This window comes from Pangasianodon hypophthalmus, chromosome 29 (genome assembly GCF_027358585.1).
Source record: "Pangasianodon hypophthalmus isolate fPanHyp1 chromosome 29, fPanHyp1.pri, whole genome shotgun sequence".
NCBI lineage: Eukaryota > Metazoa > Chordata > Actinopteri > Siluriformes > Pangasiidae > Pangasianodon > Pangasianodon hypophthalmus.
In genome coordinates this window covers 14,245,557-14,266,351 of record NC_069738.1, presented here as the reverse complement: position 1 = coordinate 14,266,351, position 20,795 = coordinate 14,245,557, and the positions used below count along the sequence as shown (strand labels likewise).

The 20,795-nt window shown below is 38.3% G+C and overlaps 1 protein-coding gene across 1 annotated transcript in view; it reads left to right on the top strand.

Annotated features, from left to right (window-relative positions):
• The first annotated feature begins 5,241 nt into the window (after positions 1 to 5,241).
• The window catches only part of tuft1b (tuftelin 1b), a 30,526-nt gene continuing 14,972 nt past the window's right edge, over positions 5,242 to 20,795 (top strand). The window contains exon 1 of the mRNA XM_026928526.3: positions 5,242 to 5,396. Within this exon, the coding sequence (XP_026784327.2) occupies positions 5,343 to 5,396 (54 nt within the window). The 5' untranslated portion in view covers positions 5,242 to 5,342. The remainder of the gene's footprint in view (positions 5,397 to 20,795) is intronic.

Sequence of the window (20,795 nt, the reverse complement as noted above, 5' to 3'; positions counted from 1 at the left end):
AGGATACATTATATTATGAAGAACTTTTAAATTAAAAACTGGCTGCCTGTGCCAAGAATCCAAGAAATGATCCAAAACATACAGTACACCCAAATCCACACAAAATTGGTTAAAATGTCCAAAGAATCAAGCGTCTGACATGGCCATGCCATTCCCCTGACCCAAACCCCGCTGAAAACCTGTGGTGAGAGGAGAGTTCACAGGACAGGACATTTTTCTTTACAATAAATTTACTTCAATTACAGGTTAGATTTCTCTCATATTTTCAGTGTGAGTTTAAGCTAGCATCTCCCGGCTCAACAGTAGTGTCTTCCCTCTGGTCAGATTCCCTGATCATTCCCTACCTCACAACACTGAACCTCTCAATGCAACTGCAAATACACTGCTACTCTACACACTACTCACTGCATCTTTTTGCACTGATTCTGTTACAGTCATCGTCTTACCTCTATCAGTATTTGCACTACACTCATAATATATCATACAATAATTAACACTATTCTTATCTCAAGCTTGTGCTATAGCTTTTCCCCACACGTGCTACTCTCAGCTTATATTGTTGTGTGTTGTCTCTGTGTGTTATGTCGTATGATGTAGCACAAGAATTTCACTGTTTTCATATACTCTGTTTTTTAAAAATGACAATTGACAAAAAAAACTGACTTTATCAATAATTCTGGAGCTGACTGTAGATTTTTTGTAATATAAAATTTATTTAAATCTTGTTATCAAATACTGCCAGTAGATGAACTTGAATAACTGGATAAGGATTTATTTTCTGTGATTTGTCTTTTCATGTGTTTTTCCTCTCGTTCCATAAGCAGTATTAGTTTAGTGATCACACAGCTGTTGTAAACAGAAGGACATTTGGGTCTAGTCTGGTTTTAATGTCAGAGCCAGAAGGCTGCAGTCATGTTTTGTGCTATAACCTGTCTGACCAGACTTCTCATTCCTAAGCATTTATTGTCTGTCCCAACATTCAGGAGCGTCTTGGTTTGATTACAGGACACAGCGTTCCCTGCAGAACCTTCATAATCCTCCATAATCCTCTTTTAGAGTTTAGATAAAGCACACTGAGAGCAGGGTTATTGTCCATTCAATTGCTAGAACATGGCATGATCTTTAGTTGTGTAATGGAAAACCTTCAACTTTACCATGTTTCACTGCAACAGATTACAGCTACAGTATATTACATTTTCTGCCGTATTTGGTTATAACCAATTGCCGGCTATAGCACATGACTTCCATGTAAGCTGCAGGTGACATATACAACAAGTTTGAGGCACCTTATTAAATGACTGGTCCTGGAGGATGGTTACGGTATGGATGAAGCGTGCCTTCTAGCTTTTTTCCCTGGGTGTGACTCAGGTGATTGTATTTTTCTTTTCATGGTATTCTTTTGGGAGTCATATCAGTATCATCTCGTGGTATGTTACATAAGATATAAGATCTGAGGTCTTTACAGGGCTGTACACATGGGAGATGTTCCTCCAAGATTAAATGACATTTTGTGAAATGAGGCAGGCATGCAGTAGATGACATTATTCACTGCTTTATGAGAAATGCTTACTATGTGTCATTTAATAAAAGCTTATTATTTCATATTGAGCACATACTGGTGTAATGAAAACAGTTGTTGTGTAGATGCTGTGAGAATGTCAGATTCTCACAGGATCAGATTCGCACATGTAAAACTATAAATGTTAAAAGTTGACATACAAACTTGAAGCCATTCAGAAGTGCACGTTTAGCCTCACCTCTAGTTTAACAAGCTAGATTTTTCAGTAGTGAGGTGATAGTTATGTACCTAACTGTCTACTGGTTGGAAACATAATGACCTGAGTTACTGACCAAAAGAAACTGTCGTGTGATGTCTCTTGGTTCTCTTTTGTTATTAGACTGATTATCACATCACATCAGTCATAGACGCAGGATCAGTATAGTTTTATCGTGCTATTTTTAACTGTAGTACAACTTTAGCTTCTCTGCATTAAGGGAATCCGCTTTAAGAACTATATCATTTATTCATCATCATTATTTTAATTTTATCTTTACTTATTCTAATAAACTGTGTAAAGAAATTACATGTCTGGTCCTATTTTAAGATTCAATGTGATTTATTGTGATAGCTAAACACATCAACTTTTTATGAGAGATACACACCGATCAGCCATAACAATAAAACCACTGACAGGTGACGTGAATAACATGGCACCTGTCACGGGGTGGGATATAATAGGCAGAAAGTGAACAGTCAGTTCTCAAAGTTAATGTGTTGGAAGCAGGAAAAATAGACAAGTGAAGGATCTGAGTGACTTTGACAAGGGCCAGATTGTGATGGCAATTCAATTCAATTTTATTTGTATAGCGCTTTTAACAATGGACATTGTCACAAAGCAGCTTTACAGAAATAAAACGGCAAAACAGCAGGTATTGTGGGGTGTTCCAGGTATGCAGTGGTTAGTACCTACCAAAAGTTGTCCAAGGAAGGACAACCGGTGAACTAGCGGTGGAGGTAGTGTGATGGTGGAGGCAGTGTGATGCTCTGGACAATGTTCTGCTGGGAAACCTCGGGTCCTGGCATTCATGTGCTTGTTACTTTGACACGTACCACCTACCTAAAAATTGTTGCAGACCAAGTACACCCCTTCATGGCAACGGTGTTCCCTAATGGTCTCTTTCAGCAGGATAATGCTCCCTGACACACTGTAAAAATTGTTCCGCAATGGTTTGAGGAACATGACAAAGAGTTCAAGGTGTTGGCTTTGCATCCAAATTCCCCAGATCTCAATCCAATCGAGCATCTGTGGGACGTGCTGGACAAACAAATTCAATTCATGGAGGCTGCACCTTGTAACTTACAAGACTTAAAGGATCTGCTGCTAACGTTTTGGTGCCAAATACCACAGCACACCTTCAGAGGTCTTGTGGAGTCCATGCCGTGACACGCCAGAGCTGTTTTGGCAACACAAGGGGACCTACACAATATTAGGCAGGTGGTTTTAATGTTATGGCTGATCGGTGTAGCACATGTGCAAACTTCTGTGCATGAGAGTTCACAGCATCAACTATTTTCATTACACAGAGATTAGGCTTGTCTAGAACAGAACAGAATAGATCAGTATATGGCATTCTAAAAACCTAACCCAGATAGCAAAAAACATTTATTTATGTTAAATATATAATAAATGTAAATATATAATATTTATGTTATGTGTATTGTAATATTTTGGCCAGTTGCATAGGATGGATCAATGGGCCAAAACCAATGCACATCACACATGAACTGTGCCAGTGCTGGTCTGGTATTGCTTGGAATCCAGCATACAGATGTGTGTCCTTTCAATGCTCTATTTATGAAAAACAGTAGTAGAAGTAGTAATAGTAACAGTGAACATATTTAGTTAAAATTTATCCAATAGAAACATATAGTCCAAAAAGAGCTGCTTTGTAAAGCTTACAGAGTGGTACAACTAAACGTAATTATATTACACCTCTGAAAAAAAAGACATTCCTAGAAAATATTCCTAAATAAAAAACTAAAGTGTTCAAGTGGTTTATTGACATGCAAATTACAAGCAGAAAGACTTTATTAAAAAAAAAAAAGAATATTGAACTCACATTATCACATGAAACTGACAGTCTGTGCTACGTTAACATTACTAACCCCACTGTTTAGGCTGAATTCATTTTGCTTCCTCGTCTGCAAAATTGTGGTTATATCTTATTAGTATTGCTCAGTGTAGCCTCGTCTCCGTACATATCAAGCCTTATTGCTCATGACTGCTTATCTGCTTTTGATCTTTGTTTGTTCCCTGGTTTCTGAATCTAGTCTTGCCTTGTTTTGCTCGTTTGTTCATCTCCTGTGTATCCCTGCTTCGACTTTGCTTTATGATTTGGATTTGTTTGCCTTTATTTGTAAAAATAAAGCCTTTTACCTGCAGCTGCAACTGTCTCTGCTGTTTGACAGCCTATGATGTTCTTATTCAATAAAAAATTATTTTAAAAAAACCCTTTTGTTTATTTTTGTTGTTTTTTTTGAAAATGATTGAACAATGAATGATTAATCACAGATACATTAATCATACATATAATCAATGGGTCAGAACGATGAAATAAACAACAAACAAACAAGAAAAAATAAATAAATACATAAAAAATTGCTAATTTTGCTATTTAAATTAAATTTATGTGAGTTAATAATATGATCTATTCCTGTAAGGAAACATGGCAGCGTAGGGGTTGAGCTATTAAATTTTTGTTTATGAAAGTAACATTTGGCATAAACAATTTAAAAAACATATTCCAGACAGCTATCATTTCTCATATTATTATTCATATAAAATGATATATTTCTAAGAGTGAATGAGTAATTAATTCCTGAAGGATTAAATATTTAATAATCTTTCCAAATGGACTCTGAAATATTACATTCAAAAAAACAAATGAAGAAACGTTGCTTTACTTTGCTTGCAAAAAGTATGTGACTCATCAATATCGGAGTAATTACAGAGTAATGAGTTTAAAGGGAAATAGTATGAAGAGGTGTAAAATGTATTTCTTTGGTCTTGTTAGTGATTCTAAACCTAACAGCCAGGCTCTTTTCCAGTTTATATTGTTATGCCTCTGTCACTGCTGAGGGCTGAAGGCGCAGTGTCCCAGGAGCGAGTGACTGAATGTTTTTATTTTATTTTATTTGCACAGCACTTTTAACAATGGACACTGCCACAAAGCAGCATTACAGAAATCCAGATATAAATTTTAAATTTATAAATTTATCCCTAATGAGTGAGCCAGAGGCGACAGTGGCAAGGAAAAACTCCCTGAGACATCATGAGGAAGAAACCCTGAGAGGAACCAGACTCAGAGGGAACCCATCCTCATCTGGGAGACACCGGATAGTCAAGGTCACAGCAAGGTCAAATGACTAAAATAGTTTTTCTTCAATAATTTCCTTCATATCTGAAGTAAATTTTAAGGATATTTCTAGCAAACAAATTAGACTATGTGTTAATATGTGTATTACAAAAAATCTCCTGTTTTCTTTTGCAAAGTTTTCCGTATATGCTTATTGTTACAGTTTTTATGTCTAACATCAACTCCTCCTTTGGTTAATTAAATTAAAAAAAAAAAACGTTCTTTTTTTTCGGGCGTGACGTAATTCCTGGAGGGCGCGGCGTGTTGGTGCGGAGTGCACGCGCACTCCTGCTGCTACAGCAACGCAGCTTCAGCCGCAGCAATAAACCACACACACACACACACACACACGCACACACACACACACACACAGCGACCCGAGTGCTCGTGCCCAGGTGAGCAGTGTTTGCTGCTGTGCAGTGCAGATGGAGGACTCACGCAGAGCAGAGCAGCAGGAGAACAGCGCGATAAAGGAAACTGTAAGTGTTTTCACCCTCATGTCTTTCAGCAGAATCCACCAGACTTCAGACCTACAGATCGATAGGAGTAGAAAAGCTTCAGTGCGACTGCGACAGGATGAAGTGCAGCTGAACTGCTCTTTACACTGCATTAAACTGAGCCCTTTTTCAGCTCATTCACTTTTAATCAGAAATATTGGCACTGTAATATAATTACTGTTTATTTTAAGCGTTTAAGTTGAAGTCTATCCGTGTGCTGTATATAGTGTGTTCATAACACTGTCTGATACTCTCCACAACTATCTGATACTGTCCACAACTGTCTGATACTCTCCACAACTGTCCACAACTATCTGATACTCTCCACAACTATCTGATACTGTCCACAACTGTCTGATACTCTCCACAACTGTCCACAACTGTCTGATACTCTCCACAACTGTCCACAACTGTCTGATACTCTCGACAACTGTCTGATACTCTCCACAACTGTCCACAACTGTCTGATACTCTCCACAACTATCTGATACTCTCCACAACTATCTGATACTCTCCACAACTGTCTGATACTCTCCACAACTATCTGATACTCTCCACAACTGTCTGATACTCTCCACAACTGTCTGATACTCTCCACAACTATCTGATACTCTCCACAACTGTCTGATACTCTCCACAACTATCTGATACTCTCCACAACTATCTGATACTCTCCACAACTGTCTGATACTCTCCACAACTATCTGATACTCTCCACAACTATCTGATACTCTCCACAACTGTCTGATACTCTCCACAACTATCTGATACTCTCGACAACTGTCTGATACTGTCCACAACTATCTGATACTCTCCACAACTATCTGATACTCTCCACAACTATCCACAACTGTCTGATACTCTCCACAACTATCTGATACTCTCCACAACTATCTGATACTCTCCACAACTGTCTGATACTCTCCACAACTGTCTGATACTGTCCACAACTGTCTGATACTCTCCACAACTATCTGATACTGTCCACAACTGTCTGATACTCTCCACAACTATCTGATACTCTCCACAACTGTCTGATACTCTCCACAACTGTCTGATACTCTCCACAACTGTCCACAACTGTCTGATACTCTCCACAACTGTCTGATACTCTCCACAACTATCTGATACTCTCCACAACTGTCTGATACTCTCCACAACTGTCTGATACTCTCCACAACTATCTGATACTGTCCACAACTATCTGATACTCTCCACAACTGTCTGATACTCTCCACAACTATCTGATACTCTCCACAACTATCTGATACTCTCCACAACTGTCTGATACTCTCCACAACTGTCTGATACTCTCCACAACTATCTGATACTCTCCACAACTATCTGATACTGTCCACAACTGTCTGATACTCTCCACAACTATCTGATACTGTCCACAACTATCTGATACTCTCCACAACTGTCTGATACTCTCCACAACTGTCCACAACTATCTGATACTCTCCACAACTATCTGATACTCTCCACAACTGTCCACAACTGTCTGATACTCTCGACAACTGTCTGATACTGTCTACAATGCACTGTCTGATACTCTCCACAACTGTCTGATACCCTCCATGACGCACTGTCTGATAGTCTCCATAACTGTCTGATACTCTCCACAATGCACTGTCTGATACTCTCCACAACTGTCTGATGGTCTCCACAACACACTGTCTGATACTCTCCACAACTGTCTGATGCTCTCCACAACACACTGTCTAATAGTCTCCATAACTGTCTGATACTCTCTACAAAGCAATGTCTGATACTCTCCACGACGCACTGTCTGATACTCTACACAACTGTCTGATACTCTCCACAACTGTCTGATACTCTCCACAACGCACTGTCTGATACTCTCCATGATGCACTGTCTGATAGTCTCCATAACTGTCTGATACTCTCTACAAAGCAATGTCTGATACTCTACACAACTGTCTGATACTCTCCATGACACACTGTCTGATACTCTCCACAACTGTCTGATACTCTCCATGACGCACTGTCTGATACTCACCACAGTGCACTGTCTGATACTCTACACAACTGTCTGATACTCTCCATGACACACTGTCTGATACTCTCCATGACACACTGTCTGATACTCTCCACAACTGTCTGATACTCTCCATGATGCACTGTCTGATACTTTCCATGACACACTGTCTGATACCCTCCACAAATCCTTGTCTGATACTCTCCACAACTGTCTGATACCCTCCACAAACCCTTGTCTGATACTCTCCACAACTATCTGATACTCTACACAAATCCTTGTCTGTTACTCTCCACAACTATCTGTTACTCTCCACAACTATCTGATACTCTACACAAATCCTTGTCTGTTACTCTCCACAACTATCTGATACTCTACACAAATCCTTGTCTGATACTCTCCACAACTATCTGATACTCTCCAAAACTATCTGATACTCTCCACAACAAGGATCAGTTCTGTTCAGGTCTCTCCTTATATTTCAGTTAATAAGTGTGAAAGAAGCTTTTCCTCTAACACTAGTCATGTGACTAGCTGGTAAATGACAGCTGGGATTGCTGCAGGCTTCAGGGAAATGCGATATGCCTCTTTATTTCTTTTTCCAGAACTCTCAGGGACTCTTTAGATAGTTACAGGTTCTTAGGTTCCTAAAACAGTTCTGTATGTAACTGTTTTTTGACAGTGAAACAGTTGTAGGTTTTTTTTATAGATCTTTTAAGGTTTTAGGCACAGCTAAAGAACCAGGTCATGTAGAGAACTGTAGAGGGGCAGGTGCTCGAAGTTAAAACGAGGCACATGGATTACAATTCTAAAAGACTAACTACAGCATAACCTGCTGAACTCTATCAGCTGATAGCACAGAAGATAACAAAGCACAACGTATTATATGATCAGATTTGAATTTTCAAATTATAAATGAATTTTTAATAGATTGAATAATGAAAGATGATATTCCCATTAAATAAAGTTTAAAGTGAAATTTTAACTTTAAGTTGAAGTTTAACGTGAATTAAACCCAAACTAGCTTTGAATCAAAATATTATATTTCAAAAGCAGCAGCATGGATAGCATTTTATTGCTAAACACATTCATAGTACACATCCAAATGACACATACAGTTTCAACAGAATCTGTTTTCTCTGAAACATCCAATTTCTCTTGAAGCTTTTTGTAAGCAATTAATTGTTATAAGCCTCAGATTCTTGTTTTTGGTTGACAGGAGTGGAACCCGATGTGGTCTGCTGTTGTAGCACATCCTCCTCATGCTTGGCATGTTGTGCATTCTGAGATGCTTTTCTGCTCACCATGGTTGTAAAGAGTGCTTATTTGAGTTACTCTAGCCTTTATGTCAGCTCGAACCAGTCTGGCCACTCTCAGCAACAAGGCGTTTCTTCCTGCAGTACTGATACTCACTGGATGTTTTTTGTTTTTTGCAACATTCTGTCTCTAAAATAGATGCTCTTTATTCGGTTATTTATCCAATATTGTGCAGTGTGCTTTAGCTGTGAAGGTTGTTTGCATGCATGTGCCTTACAGTTGTGTTGACAGTAGGCATGCACTGATAATCAGCTATATGTTTATCCCAGACTTGTGACCAGCCCTGTGCTTCATTTGGAAGGTTCTTATTTTGGACTAATTTGAAACAGCCGATGAAACAGCTAATCTGTTAGCAATTACATTTAATAACATAAAAAGGTAGAAAAAGCTGTCCACATAACCTACTTGTCTGTGTCGTACATTTTGACTGTGTTTCTGTACATTAGTGCTTTACTTATGCTGGCATTGAGCAAAGAATTTGTTCTGCTAGTTATGGTTGGATGGTTGAACATCATCCTCCCTGTGAGGAATGACAGCTATGTAGTCATTATTTATAATAATCTGGTGGCATGCGAGAGTGTGACGCTGCTTTTGGGATTGGCCTAAATAAACATTTTCTACCATGCAGTGCACCTGACCTTAAGTGAGGTTACTCTGACTAAAATTAAAGAACGAAAAAAAAACCCCATTGAATTTGTTTTATAAAGGAAAAGCAAAAACAAAATTACATGATATCACATTATAATGGTCATCTACAGTGTAATTTTTCATATTATCTAAATTATTGATAGCAGCAGTTGTTAGCTCTCTAATAGTTTTGAGTGGTGTGTTGAGCAGTCACTGGTTTAGTCTAATGCATGCTGTGTGATGTTTTATATGCTGTGTTACCACTTTATCTTGAGGGTACAGAGGTAGTAAGTTTGCTTAGAAGGAATGAAATTGCTTGCGGATAAACGTTCAGTCTTAAAGGAACATTTAAGGCTTTCTGTAAATGAATGTAAATTAAACCTGAAACATGAACCTGTTCAGTAAATGACATGTACCAATAAAACATTTGAGTTCAGTGTAAGTACAGTTCATTCTAAAATCTTTACAAAATGAACAAAGTCATGTTAGCATGAATTATAAAAAGTGAAATTACTAACAAGTGGTAGTAATTGTGATATGCATCATTTAGTTTATATTGCATAACACGTGGGTTTTTTTTGGTGAAATACTGAGACACTCGGAGTCTTGTCCAAAGCAGAAGTTGTGTTTTTTGTTTGGGGAAAAAGTGATTTCCAGAGAGAGTCAGCAATGAGCAAGATTATGTTGTAGACCGAGCCCATGTTCTGTGTTTGTAATCTGTATTTTGAAAGGTACATGTGTTTATTTCTAAAGTCTGAAACTACAATATGGTGCAAGATTTTACAGTTTTACAACTGTTATGTAAAAGACATAACTGTACCCTGCCAGATACAGTATAATTACAGATTTTTCCCCCTTGTTCCTCAGAGTGGTGTTGAGAGCATAGACAGTAATAAACAGTAGATATCTCATCTCATCCACCTGTACTTATGGGACTCATCACACATTCTACTGATCTATCTCAACTACTGTTGTTAGCTTTAACCTGTTCACATATTAGTAAAATTGAGTTATAAGCCAGTGTAAGTCTGTGGAGAGATGCAGGTCCACCTTGGTAAAGTCAGCTGTAATTCTAATAAGATAATAACACACTGTGTGATAACACGTGTCACGTCAGATTATACGATGAAGATTCTAGACATATGATTGAAGAAAATGACCAGGTTCGGTCATACTGGTTGTGCAGTGATGGACAGGTGCATAGCTCTTCAAATAGAAAGCATGATATAGTTTCACATTGTCATAATAGTAAATAAACTCAATGAGCAAAGCGTTTGTGTGCTAATTAGCTAGTGACACACCTGGAAGCTATAATTCATCCTCTGTTTCTTTCCTTGCCACATTTTGTCCTGTCATGGTAAAAGTATTATGGAGACATTCTCTCTGCTGCCACTAAATCGGCTGCGGGTGAGCGCATCACATTCTGCGTTCTAAGACCACCGTCTCAACTCCAGACCAAATATTTTCCTTTCACAATGTGAGGGTGTGTCTGTGACAGCAAAATCGAACGGTGTAAAGCTGAGTTTAGAGACATCTGCAGATGTCTTTGCTCCATTTCTGCACATCACAGATGATGTAAATGTGCAGGATTGATTTGTTTATTGAACGCGTCCTGAGCACACAATACAGTAATTACAACTACAATAATAACAACATAATAATAATAAATCACACTAGATAGAGAGAGAGTTAATGTTTACATGAAATAACAGGATTGTTGTCATGGTTTGTGTGCAAGGCAAAGTCACTGCAAATCAATACAAATTCATTCAGGAAGAATGCTTCTCCATCTCTCCAGTGCAGTTCCAGAGACTTGTAGAGTCTTAAGGTGAAACTGTTCTGGTGGCCGATGGAGGCAAAACAACATTGTTTATGTTGCACTTCATGTTTTTTTTTTATCTGTCATGTGTTTGTATACAGACAGTGTATACCTGACAGACAGTATATGTGGAATACTCTCGTTTATGATCAGATTGTACAGATGTGTATATGCATATATACAGCTGACCAGCTGAAGCTGGCGTCACAGTTGACGTATCTGACTCATTCCATGAGAGAGAGTGCTTGTTCAGTTCAGGTGTGCCGGTTTGTTTAACATCTCGTTTTTTTATATTTATGCTAAGGCTTTTAATTCAAATCATTTTCTACTGCACTGCTTTGCCATTATGCAAATACCCAATGTTCAGTTAGCATGTCACCCTTCCGGGTAAGAGCGAAAGACAAACACGTACACAATCACACACTCCCACAAGCTGCACAGATGCATGTCTCTTTTTGTTCTCTGTCTTGCATGCACGTACTCTCGCATGCATTCTTTCTTTTTTTTTGTCACTCCTTTCTATATTCATCCTCTATAGTGAAACACTATACCAAAATGTATAGGAGCCCTTCCTGAATCATTGACACTGCTGGAAGCTCCATTGTAGCCTTCATCAGGTCAAAATCAGATATCAGATTTGGTTTTAACCTCCAATTCTTTGCTCTTCTTAAACCTAAATCATTCGGTTTAGGAGCAAGTGATGTGTTATTAAGTCTAAGCTCAGACAAGAAGTCACGTGTGCAGGTTCTACAGAAAGAGAGAACTATTTTAATCTGATTACTGTGAACTAACATTGCTGTGTTTATGTAAGCGGCTTGCCCTGGCCGGCTCCCGCTGTTTTCTGCATATAAACACACAAGCACACGCAAAACTCTAAACGGCTAAAACAAATCCGTGGTTGTAGAAATGGATGTGAGTAAATTAGTGGATCATTACAAAACTCTATGGTTGCTTGAATTTCATTTGTTTAGCTACTCGGTCTCATACGGTGGAAAATGTTGATTTAATTTGGCACCAGCTGGTGTTTTGTTATTTATTAAGTGTGCTCAGGTAGGAGAGACAAAGAGACAGGCTACTGGTAGGACAAATAAACAAAGGTGGTGAAAAGAAGGTAAGAGTTAAAAAAAAAGAAAGAGATTATTTTCTGCTTGAGAATAACAGATATATGGGTGGATGAACAGTTTGTTAGTATCAGTGTTATAAAACACTGCTGACAGTAAGAGCTTGGAAATTAACTAACAGTTATTTACAACATGTTAACTTTCAGTTCGTTTCATTTTATCAGTGGCGACCTAGTGTGGTTATCGCATTGTGACAAGTAAATGAAAGTAGGCAAAAAATAATAATAAAAAAAATTTAGTCAGGTCAATTTAGTTTATTTCTCTGGTTGGTGACTTTGTTTTTTAGGACTTTAAAGGTGCATTAGGTAAAATTTGTAAAAAAATAGGTCACTAGTGATAAAATGGGTGGCGTTAAATAACTTTTTTTACTCATCAAACCCACCCCCATTTCCACCCATGTACACAAAGCTCCGCCCCATAAATTTATGGTGGTTCAACTGGAGTTAGCATTAGCAAGGACTGTCATGACATCACTTTCAAGTGCACTCGGACATTGACCTACTTGAAAGCAAAGTTACCACTGATATAAACGTGCGCAATTTTCCCCGTAATGATTTATAAGGATGTGAAGTTGCGTTGTGGGCGTGTCTATGAAATGACTGACAAGAGGCCAGTGCAAATACAAATAAACATTCTGGACCAGCTTTCCAAAAGATTTTTTCCAGCAATACACTTGTTCTGAGACAATGGCTTAAAGTATTATTTTTTTATCATTTCCACACAATTTTCTCCATTATTTGTCCTAGTAAGAAATAAAAAAAAAAGACTATTGCACCTTTAAGTCAGTACTGTGTGCCTTATTGTTTTGTTGCTTTGGAGACTTTTTATCAGGTGCTGGGATTCAGTGTTAAAACCCCACTCCACACCCCTCCTTACAGCGGAGACGGGTCAGTGTGCCTCAGGTTACCCCGGGGCTGAAATCCAGCCCTGCTCTGGCCTGATATGAGACGTGAAGTCTGAATGAAATGAGTTTGTAATGAATGGCTCAGGTGCAGATTACAATGCAGTTACACAACTGGAGCTATGTATTTACACAACAATAACACAAGTCAGGTCTGCCTCGTTCCAGTTACACTGCAGTGTACCGTGGTGTAATGCCATAGCAGTATATTGTCACAGGTACAGATAGCTAAATTCTGGCCTGTTTTTTGTTCAGGTGTTCAGTCAGTCACGGCATTTTGAATCTTCAGTGGTCCTAAGTGAAGGTGGCTGCGCTTGTGGTTTCACTATCAGACACGTGTCATGCAACTGGGTCCAAGTGTCCAGAGTCTGCTTATATAGGGTGTGTGTGATTAGAACTCTGGAGTCTGTGAGCGTACCATTGGAGTGTTGTGCTGGGGATTGTAGTCCATGGCGGCCATGTTTGTAGGCCACTGTATGTTCTGGGAAGTGGAGTTTCTGGTGTTTTCCAGAGCATGAGTGACAACAAGTCGTGAAAAATCTTTAAAGCCAACGTGATTCCAAATGTAAAAAAGAAAAAAACATTGTGATAATAAAGATGTCATTAAATAATCATTTACCAGTGATAAATGTGCTGTATATCCTGAACTACAAAAGCTACAGAAACTCCTCTTTCCTGTCTGATCAGAGCTGTAGAGTGATTAGTTGACAGCAGTGTCTCCGTGGCAAAGTAAACAACGTGTGAAGGGTTATGCTGCCTTCAAGTGGTCCTCGGAAGGTGTGTGCTCAAGTGGTTTAGATCAGATAAACATGGATGGTGTGAGAAAATGTCCTTTGTTTTTATTTATCTTTTGTATCATCTGAAAGAAAATAAAGAACTGAAGAGTTAACAAGCATAATTATCACTTGCTGTGAATCTTTTCTGGATTGTCAGAACACCTCTGTTTCACCAGAAGTAAGATGACTGAAGAATCAGGGACTAAGAACCAGGGTATAGTCAAAGAGATAGTTTACTGTGAGGACAGAAGACAGCCTGGGCGTTCCATAGTCTAAACATAAGTCGGACACAGTCGACCTTCTGTTCTTACTGTCTGCTGTAGATGTTACATTCTTACTGGGGGCTGCCTTTTATTGTTATTGACATGCCCCAAACTCAGAAAGATGAGGGTTGTTGAAAAATATGAGTTCCTGAGTGATAATTACGCATTGTGGTGGTGTTCATGTGCGAGCACTTGAAGGCAGCATTCTTGCTAGAAAGTGCTAGTATAAGAAAAGTGTGCAGGAACATCAGAGTGGAGCTTCCACTGCACTTTTGTTTTTACATGTCCTTAAACATTGTCCTGAACGTTGGGTGGTGTGTGGGGGTATTTTGTACATATTTCTAGCGGCACAATTCTTGTGAAAAACAGCAACCTCAGGTACTGCAACTTTTCCTTTCTAGTTAGTTTAAAAATGACCCTGATCAGCAGAGCATGGCACTGCGAAGCGCAGAAGCAGCACGCATGTCGAGTCTGGTTTAATAAAATAAATTCAATGATCTTTACTGTCCTCTCATGTGGTGGTGGTAAACATTATTAACCATTTAGCTTTGTGAGTTTTGCTGGTGAAGCACTGCAAGATCAGATTAACATTGTTGTTGTTTTTTTTCATTTATATATTCAGGGATTTTATTACATCAGAAACAGCAGTCTTGTATTTTTGTGAAAGTAATGCGTATTAATTTAACACCTTTACTGGGAGCAGAGCGTGAGTATCTCAGTCATAGTGCAGCCACTCCACTTATTCCCATTTCTAAACAGAACAGTTAGAGCTACTCATCATTACCAATAAAAACTGTGTATATAAATGGTAAAAATTCAAGGTAGATTTGGTTTTACTCACGCAAACGTACACAGTGATCACTACAGTTCCTGTGGTTGGAGTAAAAGCAGAAGGTGAAAGCAGAAGGCTGATTATGATATGTACTTTGTGGTCTTGATGTCATCTGTACTGAATACAGAAATACAGTCCTACTAACTCAGAGAAATTCAGAGATTTCACAAGTGAAAAAAGCCCCTACTGCAGTCAGTGGTAAATTCACCACAACAGCTACAAATAACCAGAAGCAGCTAATTATGAAATGAGTTGACTTTAAACATCTTTCATACATTAGATTTTTCTTAAGATTAGCAGTATTAGCAGTACGTATTAGCACTACATATTAGCAGTACATATTAGCAGTACATATTAGCGGTACATATTAGCAGTACTTTGTGTCCTGAAGGGGGAGCAGTATAAAGGGTTATGATTTCAGGCTGGGCTTCTGTTTGACCTCGCCTCTGCCGTGTAATGTGATCGGTATTCACACACACACACAGAACATGCTCAGACTCTCAGCAAGCAATATCCAGATGTCTGGTCCGAGGTAAGGGACAAAACTCTGCGTGTGTTCATCTTTTGTTTGTTGTTAATTAAGACTTAATATTTGTGTTTTATATGCTGTTTACATAGATTTATCCATCTGAAGTATTTTATTTAAGGAAATTATTGACTATAACAGTAAGCACTGACGTACACTGCAAAAAATGACATCAAGTGAAAATAGTTTAATTTATTTAGTATTTCATTTTATAAGATTACATAAACCAAATATAAGAATATTAAACTGATCTGTAGACATTTTTTTTACTAATAATAAGCTTCAAATTTTCTTGTTCTATTGTTTATATCATTTATATCTAGAAAGAAGCAAAATTATATGCCAATAGAATAAGAAAATTTAATGCTTCAATGAAACAAGCCGTATTTTTTCTCATTAATTTAAAGAGAAAGTGAAGTGAATGACTGTTTATAGCTGCTATAACTAAAGTAATTACAAAATAAACTTCTTTATTAAGTTTATTAAATAACAAAACCATATCTCCACATCAGCTTTCCACACATAATGTCTTTTGACTTTGTACTTATAGATATAAACCAAAAAGTATGTATTCATAAGCATAAACAAAGATATGTTTAAAAATGAAATTGATAAAGAAAAGTATTCAGACAACACAAATTTCCAACATTAGTACTTTGTTGTATTGTTTTGTTGTTGGTCATTACAGCTTTTTCCAAAGACATTCTGCTATAAGCAGACAAAAAGTATGACGTGTCATTCTGTGATAAATACTAATAGTAATCGTTGGCAAATTGCTGTGGTATTAGAGGAGTAAAACACATCGGGACATGCTGTTATAGGAAAATCATTAACTCGAGCTGCATCACGCCATCATGTCACTGATTATTTTCCTGTAATCACACACCCCATTGTGTTTTATCTTTACTTATCATTTACTGTGATTTTTGAAAATGACAGTCAATAAAATACCCTCCATCCAGTTTGTTTCTGTGTAAACAGTCTAAACTGTCAAACCAAAAGCAGTAAAATATGTTCTGATGGGTAGATGATTAGATTTCTCACAGGTAATATCAAACCTGTGCTGATACGCTACTGTTGGTTATCTGGGAATACTGATACGATTGTGTCTACATCCAGTCCACTTATGACAGCTGTGTAGCACAAAATAAATTCAGCCATAACATACGCCAGTTTTATATAATATTTAGATATTTGTAACATTTCTGGGGTAGACAGATAAACAGGATTTTCTGTATAACATGCTGTATAGTGATGTGCACAGTTCAGGGCAGTAGATTTACAGTGAGAAGAACTAAATATTCAGACTTCTGCACTGGAAGTTTATTAAATAACAAAACCATATCTCCACATCAGCTTTCCACACATAATGTCTTTTGACTTTGTACTTATAGATATAAACCAAAAAGTATGTATTCATAAGCATAAACAAAGATATGTTTAAAAATGAAATTGATAAGGAACATTTCCAACATTAGTACTTTGTTCTGTTGTTTTGTTGTTGGTCATTACAGCTTTGAGACGTCTACAGTAAGAAGTATTTAGCTTTTTGCAGCATTGTGTTTCAGTTTTGGTTCCCGTTGGCAAATTGTCTTCAGTTCCTCAAGGTTATGGTGTTCTCTCTGATGGAGTTGCAATTTCAATTTCAAAATCCTCAATAAATTTTCAATGGGATTCGAGTCAGGAGATTGGTTAGGCCATACAAGGTCTTCATGAGTTATTTTGGCTGTATATTTGGGGTCATTGTTTTGTTGGAACATCCATCTTCTTCCCAGATTCAGTTTCTTGGCCAGTGAGGTTAAATTTTCCTCTAATGTTCCGGTACATTGCTCCATTCATGTTCCCTTCGATGTTGTGTAATGCCCCAGTACATTTACAGAGAAGCAGCCCCATGTCATCATGCTCGCACCTCTGTATTTCACTGTGGATATGATGTTCTTGGTGTTCTTGGGATCTCACACACACACACACAACCCTTTCATCTGACCAGTGTATATTGTTCGAGAAGAGTTCAGATTTGTCTAAATGCTTTGAGAAATGCATCTCTGTGCTTCTTTTTTAGCAGAGGAGTTTAGTGTGAGGTGCGGAGCAGAGATCATTTTGGTGCAGTTCATTGCTTTTGTTCAGTTATTGTATAACTGTTGTTCCTGCTGCTTTCAGGTCATCCTGAAACTCTTTTTCGATTGACCTTACCTTCCTTATCATTAGTCTGAGAGCTCAGTGTGAAATCTTGCATGGTGCACCTGTCCAGGAAAGATAAGTTGTGGGTCCATGAACTTTCTCCCTGCGTATTATTGAACCAGTTGTGCTGACAGGGGTGTTTAAGGTCTTGACTATGGCTCTGTAGCTTTTTCCACATGTCTATTGTTCAGTGTTGTCTCTGAGAGCTTTAGGAAGCTCCTTCACCTTCACCATGATTGTTACTTTTCTGTGAAATATTCCTAACCAATGACAGTGTCATTTATAATGACACCACATTCAATTCACACAAGAAAAAAACTTTTTACATTTATATCTAGAATTTGATTTTTATGCAGCCTTTACTTATATAGTACACATTTTTCAACATAGAGAAAAAAGTATTGAAACACTATCAATTTAGTTTAAACATACATTTGTAATACTTATGAATACATACATTTTGTTCATATTTCTAAGTATAAATCAGAAGACATTATGGAAATCTGAAGTGGAGATAAGTGCTGGAAGTTTATTAAAAAACAAAAGTGTCCAATTACTTTCCCCTCACTGTAAATCATTATGTTAAAGAATAGTGAAATAAAGATTTTTTTAATAGGCCTCTGTAACACTGTTTACTTTAGCAAAAAGTTTTTCAAATCTAGGATTTCACAATGGGCTTTTAGGATTTATCTTTTCACTGCTAAATGTCATGTACCATAAACCTCTACAAGTTCCAACCCCTGTACAGTAATGAAGCCTCTGATCATGAGAGTTCTCACACAGATCCAGACTGAACTTGATCGTGGGTCTTGAGGGTTGCCTTTCTTCATGATTGTGTTTTTTTTGTGTGTAAGACTTCTTTGCTCTGGGGCAGCTAATGAAAGTGCATCAGTGTTTGTATGAGGCCTGGGTAAATGTACAACGAGGATATTGTACAGGCAGGTAGAGGAATGACGCTGGGAGGATCGTCTCTGTGCACACTCTCTTCAGGGAACTGGCTTTCGACTGAGAGAAAGATCACTTGCTTCATATAATTGATGTGTCTGTGTGGTGTGTGTGGTGTGTGTGGATGTGTGTGCGTAAGAGAGAATTAGCATGTAGTTGGATATTATTTTGGATCTGCCCAATAATTCAAAGTAATTTTATCTTAATAATTATTTGACTCCATCACAGATGAAAGATAAGTTTACGAGAATTGGAAAAGCAAGCTGGAGCGTGTTTTGTTCCTGCTCCTTGGGTGTGGTCACACTTACACTTCATGGCTTATGTCTCCTATCTGACTGATGGTTTGACGAAATGTATAGAGTCTATAGGTTTTCTTGACCATCTGTCAGTCTTTTCCCTTTATCCACAGTCTTGTCACATTTCTTTTTGCTGTCATTTTCTTTGTGATTACTCTTTTACTGTGTGAAGACAAAAGATCAGAATGATCTTTCCAGTTCTTAGGGGATTACTGGATGTGAAGCCCATATAATATACTGTATGTGCGATTGTTTGTGTGTGTGTGTGCGTGCATGTGGCTGTGTGTGATGATAATGATTGTGGTTTAGCCATTGCACCTGTGTGTGTTTGTGTAAGCACCCCCAGGCTGTTATTCTTTGTATCTGCCTCTCTCTGATCCAAACAACTGAAAGTACATCCTTTACATTCTGCCTGTCAGGACATTCAATTACAGAGCTGATGGTTTTTTGCCAACACTTGATTTTCCTAATGGCCCTGCTGTGACATGCACACACACGCACTCACGCAATCACATGAGAACAAAGATGCTTGTAGTCACGTGCTTGCACAAGAAAACCAAGCATGCGGGAACACACCCTGCACAGGATGCCAGTACATAGCAGGTCACCCCACACACACACACACACACACACACACTTGTACACTCATTCACCCCTAGGGGCAATTTAGAGTACCAGTCCACCTTCTGTCATGTTTTTGGGAAGTGGGAAGAAACTCACGTGGGAAAGAACCCATGCGGACAACATGTGAAGCTGCACAGACAAAAACCCGAGCTCAGGAGTGAACCGAGGATGCTACTCGCTGCACCATCCTGAAGCCAAAATACAAAAATAAAAATTTGGAATATATTGCACACAGACATTGGAAGGTACACTATATGGCCAAATGTTTGTGGCTGTGGGGATTTGTGTTCATTCAGCTACGAGAGCATTAGTGAGGTCAGGCGCTGATGTTGGGATGTCGAGGAGGTCTGGGGTTCAGTCGGTGTTCCAGTTCATCCCAAAGGTGTTCAGTGGGGTTGAGGTCAGGGCTCTGTGCAGGACACTCGAGTTCTTCCACTCCAACCTTCACACACCATGTCTTCATGGAGCTCGCTTTGTGCACAGGGGCATTGTCATGCTGGAACATGAAGGGAAATTGTAATGCTACAGCACACAGAGACGTTCTATACAATTATGTGCTCCAACTTTGTGGCAACAGTTTGAGGAAGACCCACATACGGGTCTGATGGTCAGGGGTTCACATAGTTTTGACCATATAGTGTAATTGCAATGTACAATGTACTATATGATATGTTGTATGATAAATTTCCAGTTATTTGTTGATCATTAGCCACTGAAATTTCAGTGAGGAATAACACAACAGACTGAGTTTGAAAACAATCCACCCCAAAGTGCATATTTTCGTATAACAGCACGGTCTGAAGTGTGTGTTTCCACTTATCCCACAGAGATTTTTCATCGATTACAGTGTTTACTTTCTTAACGCACAACTCTTTGCACAATGGTTTATAGTGAGATTTAATGTTGTGGAACATCTGAAAGGCAAGTTAGTTCCTGTTCTCACTTACGTTATATCCACGATAAACAGTCATTTCTCTCTCTCTCTCTCTCTCTCTCTCTCTCTCTCTCTCTCTAAAACACAGCTTGTCATTTTTACAGAGAAACCAGAAAGCGTAAACTTCTCTGTCCTGAAGACTTTCCTGAGCTGTGAAACACCATGACTGTTACAGACTCTTTCCATAAATGTCTCCTAACAAAAAACATCACATCAA